This window comes from Lactuca virosa, chromosome 6, assembly GCF_052849685.1.
Source record: "Lactuca virosa cultivar CGN04683 chromosome 6, Lactuca_virosa_CGN04683_v6, whole genome shotgun sequence".
NCBI classification, from domain to species: domain Eukaryota; kingdom Viridiplantae; phylum Streptophyta; class Magnoliopsida; order Asterales; family Asteraceae; genus Lactuca; species Lactuca virosa.
Genome location: NC_136431.1, coordinates 200201423 through 200209692, shown reverse-complemented (window position 1 = coordinate 200209692; position 8270 = coordinate 200201423). Strand labels below are relative to the sequence as shown.

Here is an 8270-nt window from a genome sequence, read left to right as displayed (position 1 = left end):
TATGCATACATCTTCAAATCATCATCTCTGCGATCGACATCTGTCCAATGGTTTCAATTTCTAATAATGAGACAGTAAATAATTTTACGAATCTAATATTGTAAGTTTTAAATTGTTATTGTTATTATTATTATTATTATTATTATTATTATTATATGATAACTTTTTTTTTACCACATAATTACATCCTTGAATTTTTTTTCTTATTATGACATTGTACTTTGTGAAAAATGTTTTGTATATAAATGATCTTGCTATAATTTGATATATTTCTTAAAGTGGGATGCTATAATAGGAAAAATAAAAATATGATGACATAATAAACAAATCAGTTAACAGTTAACGTACATTACAAAAATGATCATTGTGTAAGAAAGTTACCCACATGATCCGTGTCTAAGAAAGTTACAGAAACAATCCCTATATATGACAAATTTACAGAAATACCGTCCTGTGGTTCACACATGATCACCTCCTAGTTCTTTAGTAAAATATAGGTGGGACACATTTTATCTAGGATCCATGTCTACCTATTTTTCTATATAGTATTTGCCAATGACCACATGCTTCATTTCTATAGTTTTGTTTTTAAATAATTTGTTGTGTATAAGATAAGATTACCCCAAAAGATTTTAAAATCTAAATATTACAATAATCTTTAAACATATTAATATGGCCATGAAATAAATGTCTTTGGACATACTTTTTAATTGGTGTGCACATTATTTGATTGATAATATTTCATGTTGACGAGCCTTTTTTACTATAGTTTACCACAAACTTCACTCTTTTCCTACTATAAAACTATCCTCAATTTTTGCACTCACATAATACTGTTCCCAAGACATACGGACACTTCATATTATGTAGTATTTCGTTCTAATTTCTAAAACACCAGGTTGTGCGTTATCATAAAGAGTATATATATATTAGTGGACATCTAACATTAGGGAGGAGGGAGTCGTTCCCTCCCAACCCACCGAACCCACTGTCACATCATTTTTTCTCTTTTATTTTTCTTCATCTTTCCGAACCTACAACACACGGAAATCCTATCTTTTTGAACCCACTCAACCCACTCAATTAAAAAAAATACAAAACAACTAAGGTACAAGTTTTAAAACACATGGTACAAGAGAAAATAAGAAAGAGAAAGTAGAGAGAGATGATGAAGTGGGTTAGTGAAACCAATCAACCCACTCGTTGAAGCGGGAGTGGTACCGCCGATAACTCTATTGCTAATTAAGATTTTACATTTGATTGTTTTGTATTTTTTTTAATTGAGTGAGTTGAGTGGGTTCAAAAAGATATGATTTCCGTGTGTTGTGGGTTCGGAAAGATGAAGAAAAACAAAAGAGAAAAATTCATGTGGCAGTGGGTTCGGTGGGTTGAGAGGGAACGACTCCCTCCTCCCTATGGCAGTGGGTTCATTGGGTTCGGTGGGTTGGGAGGGAACGACTCCCTCCTCTCTTAGGGAGGAGGGAGTCGTTCCCTCCCAACCCACCGAACCTAATGAACCCACTGCCACATCAGTTTTTCTCTTTGATTTTTCTTCATCTTTCCCAACCCACAACATACGGAAATCCTATCTTTCTCAACCCACTCAACCCACTCAACTAAAAAAAATACTAAACAACAAAGGTACAAATCTTAAAACACACGGTACAAGAGAAAATGAGAGAGAGAAAGTAGAGAGAGAGAGGATGAAGTGGGTTCGTGAAACCAATTAAACAACCGGCTAAAGAGAGAGTGGTACCGGCGATAACTCTATTGCTAATTAAGATTTTACCTTGATTATTTTGTATTTTTTTTAATTGAGTGGGTTGAATGGGTTGAGAAAGATAGGATTTCCGTGTGTTGTGGGTTGGGAAAGATGAAGAAAAATCAAAAAGAAAAGCTGATGTGACGGTTGGTTCATTGGGTTGGGTGGGTTGAGAGGGAACAACTCCCTCCTCCCTAAGTGGGCCCTCTTAGATCGACAGCAACTGAACAAAGCACAAAATGTCCAACCAAAATATTTAATACTGGAGTCCCTAATCACATAAAAGCCCACATTGTAATTGTCAACTCAAGTGAATTTTTGGGCTTTAATATTTGATTCTAGATAGGCTGCCTGATTGTGAAAGAATGCCTAAGCTTAGAGGCAAAGATTTTGTTACATGAACAAAAATAATCAAATTAGAGCTTAAATAACTGCTTTCTAAAATCGGGATCATAATCTATTGATTATAAATACGAATCATAAGCCACAATTATCTTAAAGTTCGTATATTTCATGTGAATCCGTCATTGTTCAATAGGAGCATGATCATCGACAATGATATAATTGAGTGTTTGGATATGCATTTGTGAAAAGATTACATGACATTCATAAACTAGAACAAATAATATTAGATATTAGTTAAAACCAAGTGATTAAAAGTTATATACAATTACATCCACCTTAAAAAGTCAATTTTGTTGTAAGAACTTAAAATCTTAGTTACCCTGACCCTAAAAAGTAAGAATTAAGTTTCATGAACATATTTAATACCTCTTAATTAGTTGGAATGAGCTTCAACCATTGCCTTTGTGGATTTTCTTCACACTTTGGAACATCTCTCAAATTATCATCAAGACATAAACACTTGTTAGTGACAACTTTTGAAGTAGAAAGATCGACTTCTAAACAAACATCATTCCCTTGGATATCTTTTGAAGCCAAATGATGTTTTGAGCTTGAAACAACATTCCATAAACTTTGAGGACTCGAACACTCGTGATCAGAGATGATAGGTGGCAAGCCTTGTTTGATAGTTGTTAAACAATGTGTCGTCTTTTTCACTAACCGGATCGCCCCACCATCATGTAAATGGTCCCACCGAGTGGCCTGTATACATTTCGTCATTGAAAGGTTGTTACCTGCTTTGACACATTTACCACTTAAGGGGTGGTAGATGATATAAGATGTTTGGTTGCTTGATTCAACATTACCTATGGTGTAATAACATAAGAATATATGTAAGTATTGAAAAGGAAAATTACAAACAAAGTGTGTTAACATTAAATTTCATCTCAATGTAGATATTATTGTTTGGAATAAGTACTCATGCTGTTTTTTATAGTGCTAAGATACAATTACACACTTTATATATTCTTTTATTATAACATATGCTACTTTCATTTCTTTGGTTACAACAACATTGTAATTTAAATTTTATTTACTTATTAAAGTATTTTGCTTTCAAAAAGAAACACACGATTAGAACATTGTATTTTTAGTTTTTCTTTATAGTAATGTTGTATTAAAAAAGTATCAATATAGCTGTAACAGTAAAATTTGGTTTGTATCAGGATTTATAGTTAAGTATATTATTTAGAATACAATATCATAATAAGAAAAAACATAAAAAAAAATATGTTACAGTAAACAAATTAATAAAAGTACGTTGTTATTTTTCTTTTAACTTAATATTATAATATAATATTTTACCCTTTATAAATAAAGGAAATAATACCTTGAATCTTCGTTTGAACAAACTGTAACTTCTCTAGTACCGTAGAATTTCTAAGTTTCTTCCATTTGAAATCGTACATCCCAAACACATCTTCCTTTTCAACTTCCCCTTCCCTAAGCATAAAACTCCCCGGTAGCTGCCATAACGCCCAATCAATATCGTTTTCAGCCATTGTCATCAACAAGCAAATGAAATAACGGTTCTCCATTTCATTTTCACCACGCTGATCTAAACCGAATTCACTTAGAAATAGAGGAACTGAGTTTTTGTCTGTAAGAAACAAAAACCCAGAATTGTCCATGAACCATTTGGTCACATTGGCACAATATTCATTCGTCTGCAAAATCCATTTATCAGATGGTTGGCCGAACGGGTACCAATGTGACTCGAAGACTAACTTGTTATCCAAATTGATCGACAAGGGTTCACTTTTCAAGAATTTAAGGTTTGTATCATATGACAAACCCGAAAAAATCACAAGAATGTCAGGGTTCTCTTGATGAATAGAAACCGCACCTTGTTGCATGTACTTATACCAAGACGCCACATTTTGATGTGGGCCCCGTAGTTCATTTCGCATGCTCATCGCCACAACCTAAGGCAAATAAAAAAGTTGTTATAAACTCTCTAACAATTACCATATAAAACATAGTTATTGATCATCTAACTAAATTTTTTAATACGTTCTTTTGTTACCTATTACAAGACATGATAGGAGATACGACCATGTACTATATTTAGCATGTATTGAACTAACATTTGATCAACTAAACAAAAAATGAAGATGTTTGTCACTTTGTCCTACTTAAAAAGTTGGGAGATTGAGTTTTATTGTATGTCGATTGTACAAAAAATATAAATGCCCTTTGTACCCTCTTTATAAAAATACATAAGATAGCATGTGTAGTCTAGTTGAACAATTAACCCAACCATAAAAACTTTATTGTGTATGTATTCATATTTCATTGGAAAAGAAACTCTTAACTTTTTTGACTTTTGTAAACTACACGAAAGGGTACATTTAACTTTTGAATAATAGTTAATACGTAACTCATACCGAAGGGTTGCTATTATAGCGACGAGCAACCGCCACCAAACCCTGCAACCACTCGTCGGGATCGAAAAACTCATCCCCGAAAAACCCATTTCCGTCCTTCTCACCGCAGCACCACTCCGGCAAACTGACATGATTATCGAGCACCACCATCAACTTCCCTTTCCCAAGCTCATTAACGACGACATTCTGAGCTTCCACGACGCTCATCTCCAACAACTCAGGGTTGTTTTTCCGGACACCTTCTTTAGCGCCGGTCAAGTTCCACTTATCTAGTGACTCCGAAACAGTGACATTCGAGTAACGCGTGTACATATAAGTAGCCCATGTGAGTCGAACACAGTTGAACCCCATTGTGTGAGAAATGTCCGAGACAATGGCCTTCATCGGCTTCTTGTTTAGACCCTCCGGGATCATGACGTGGAGGTGGCCCGGCCAGTTTACGCATGCAAGTTTTACGCGGTAGCCGGAGTTTTGGTCGACGATCCATCGGGAGGACGTGGAGAGTGGAAATGAATGAGAAGGGAAGAGAAACAAAACCAGAAGGAGAATAGAGGTGGATCGTAAAGGCATGTTGGAGACAGAAAAAGGAATACTGTTTGCTCACATGTACACGTTAAATAGGGGGTTTTCTTGGCGCATAGTAATATAAGTTTAATTCATTTTTTTATAAAGTCAAAGTCAACAGTGCCACATGTACAAAAGTAGTCCTATGTCTCCTATGATCTAATAAATATGATTTTGTTGATAATAATATATTTGCTGGAGGAAAAATTGCATAATCGACACATTTACGTATCTTAACTTTACATTTACAACAGTAAATATGACTTTACTGATCGATGTTCTTTTTAGTTTTTATTATACTAAAGTTAAATATAAAGTAGAATATTAGATGAAATTACTAGTTTTTTCTTTGAAGTGCGAAATGCATTAAAACATTGTGAATGTATTAAAACACTAGGAAGATGCTAGAGAAAATTACAAAACAATTATATGTTACAAACAATGTAAAGATAAATACACCAAACTAACCAACAATTACTTTTAAAAGGATATCTATGTTTAATCCAATTAAACACAACCAACTGATCTGCCGCCATTAAAAAAGAGCATATCTTGTTGAAAACCAAAGCATTAGAAGAATTCTAAATAATCCACACCACGGAATACAATAGAACCTTAGTTGTTTTCTTTTCTTACTTTGCATCAAGGTCTTCAAGATATTAAGAAACTGCTCTATATTGTCAAGACAGAGGAAAGAAAGTCACCATCCGGGAAATCAATTCCATATTTGAATGGATGCCTTCTCTATTCAAATATGGAATTGATTTACCGGGTGATGTGACTTTTTTTCATCCGTCCCTGATAATGTAGAATATAAATTATTTCAATTGGATAGAAATTAGTAGAATATAAATTACGTATATTTTTAAACTACTTCAAATACTTTAAAAGTTTAAATAGATTAAATATTTTTATTTCGATTATTAATATATAATTAAATTATAGATTATTTATATATGTTTTAATATCTTTTCTTATGATTCTTCTTGCTTCTCCTTCTTATACTCTATCATCCAACTCTTTCTCTAATAACATACAATGTTATTCTCACTTCTTTCATTTGTCTCTTCTCTTCTACTCTAATCTTTCTTTCTATTCTTTCTCACAGTCTTCTCTTTCCCTCTCTTACTCTTTCTAAGCCTCTTCTCAAACTCTTCTCATACTCTGCATATACTCTATCTCTGTATCTACTTCTATATCTTCTCTACTCTACCTCTTCTATACTCTGGCTCTTCTCTATCTCTTACTTTATTCTCTGTTTTTTCTCTTCTCTACGCTATCTCTTTTACTTTACTCTACTCTTTCTCTTCTTTATTCTCATATCTAATGCCTCAACATTCTATTCTAATTTAGACTCAACGGTCCAGTCTCATATCATACTCTAAGGGAATAACATCCACACTACATTACCAAGTATTCTCATCCGGTCTTATTCCTCTCTTTTATCATCCCTCATGGATCCTTAATATTTCTACTTCTCTTGAATCCCCTTAAGGATTCCTTACTCTTAATCCTTCACGGGTTATCTCTAACTTCTTACAAAGAACTATCTTATCTTGTTCTTCTCAAGGAACCTCTCTCTATCTTATCTATCTTTACACAGCCTGGATTCCTGTGGGGACATAATATCATTCCTGAAGGAATCATACTCTTGCCCTCGTAGAAACCATACTCTTATTCCCGAAGGAATATCTCTCTTGTCCCCGAGGAACCATACTCTTATTCTCGGAGGAACCTCTATCTCTTGTCCCCAAATGACCCATACTCTTGTTCCTGGAGGAACCTCTATCTCTTGTCCTCAAAGGAACCATCTTTCTCTACATCTTTATATTTGTTGTGTGACTCATTACATAACAATTTTCCCATGGAAACTCTATCTCTTTATCTCATCAAGAGATCATCTAATCTTTCTCTTATAGTACTTAATTTAGTATGTACTTAATTTTTATCTATGTCCAATAACATATTGGTATTTTACACAATACCAATAATGTCTAGACACACATACTTAATCTTATGATTATCCAGCATATAATCATCTTCTAACTCTTTCTTCTGTCTCTTGGGTATCAACAAATACCCTTATTATCTTCTTAGCATACTCTAGGTATATTTGCATGCTCTGCTACATGCTTCTAACATATACCTCATACATATTCTTAATATATGTACATAGTAAAATACATGTTCTTACACATATATTCTTCATCTATCTTCATCTCATTACTTGGGGACATTCACTTAGTGCCCCAAGATTCAATATACACACACAAACACACACATACACACACACACACACATATATATATATATATATATATATATATATATATATATATATATATATATATATATATATATAACACAAACTAAAGAGAGAGAGAGAGAGTAATAACTCACTTTATCAGTTAGTAAAGACTAACTGTACCACTTTGGCTCCTTTCTTCAATTGATGTATCTTGATCCATCTTATTTTCTCTTTCGCATATCCATACATACATACAAGTATCTTAATACGCGGACTGATCCCACGCAACTCATCCATGAAACTTCCACAAACTCTGCAGCACTAGTGTATGCTAGCCATACATAACAACGGACCCTATAGAATTTCGAATACCTGATCCTACCCTAAGCCCTTCATCAAACAAGAACAGGAAATAAGGCCAAACCAAACATTTTCAGGCTATAAGATCTTAATTATGTACAACCGTGATGCATACACTAAGCAACTACAGTAATGATGTCAATTTCATATAAGGAAAACCCTAGGCTATCAGGCATCATATAATCAGACAATTCTATCATGCAATTCCTGAAGATCCCTAGCCTAGTACTAGCATGTTGTTCTAACATATCACATAAATCAAATAATCTGTAAGGTATTTTGGGGTCTACTTACTCGCTACGACTGATCATCCACTTGCATCCTCCTTTAGTATTTTGAAAACCATTTAAAAAAATCATTTTAAAATCTTGTCCTCAGTTTGAGATTGGATACACACGAGTGTTTCCTCCAATTCACTCAAACCAAGGCTCTGATACCAACTTGTAACATCCATAAAAATCATGCCGAATTTAAACTTTTTAAAACATTTCAAAACCAATAATTATTACAAAACTTGTTTTCAAAATAGTTTAGTGTCATAGTA

General features: G+C 33.6%; 1 protein-coding gene across 1 annotated transcript; it reads right to left on the bottom strand.

The window, feature by feature from the left end:
• Positions 1 to 2442: 2442 nt before the first annotated feature.
• Positions 2443 to 5125, bottom strand: LOC145120718 (glycosyl hydrolase 5 family protein-like). The gene is made up of 3 exons (XM_079056521.1): positions 4555 to 5125; positions 3498 to 4092; positions 2443 to 2973 (listed from the first exon to the last, which is right to left on the bottom strand). Exons 1-3 carry the CDS (start codon positions 5122 to 5124, stop codon positions 2537 to 2539), a joined length of 1602 nt encoding a protein of 533 aa, XP_078912647.1. The 5' UTR covers position 5125; the 3' UTR covers positions 2443 to 2536.
• Positions 5126 to 8270: the final 3145 nt, after the last annotated feature.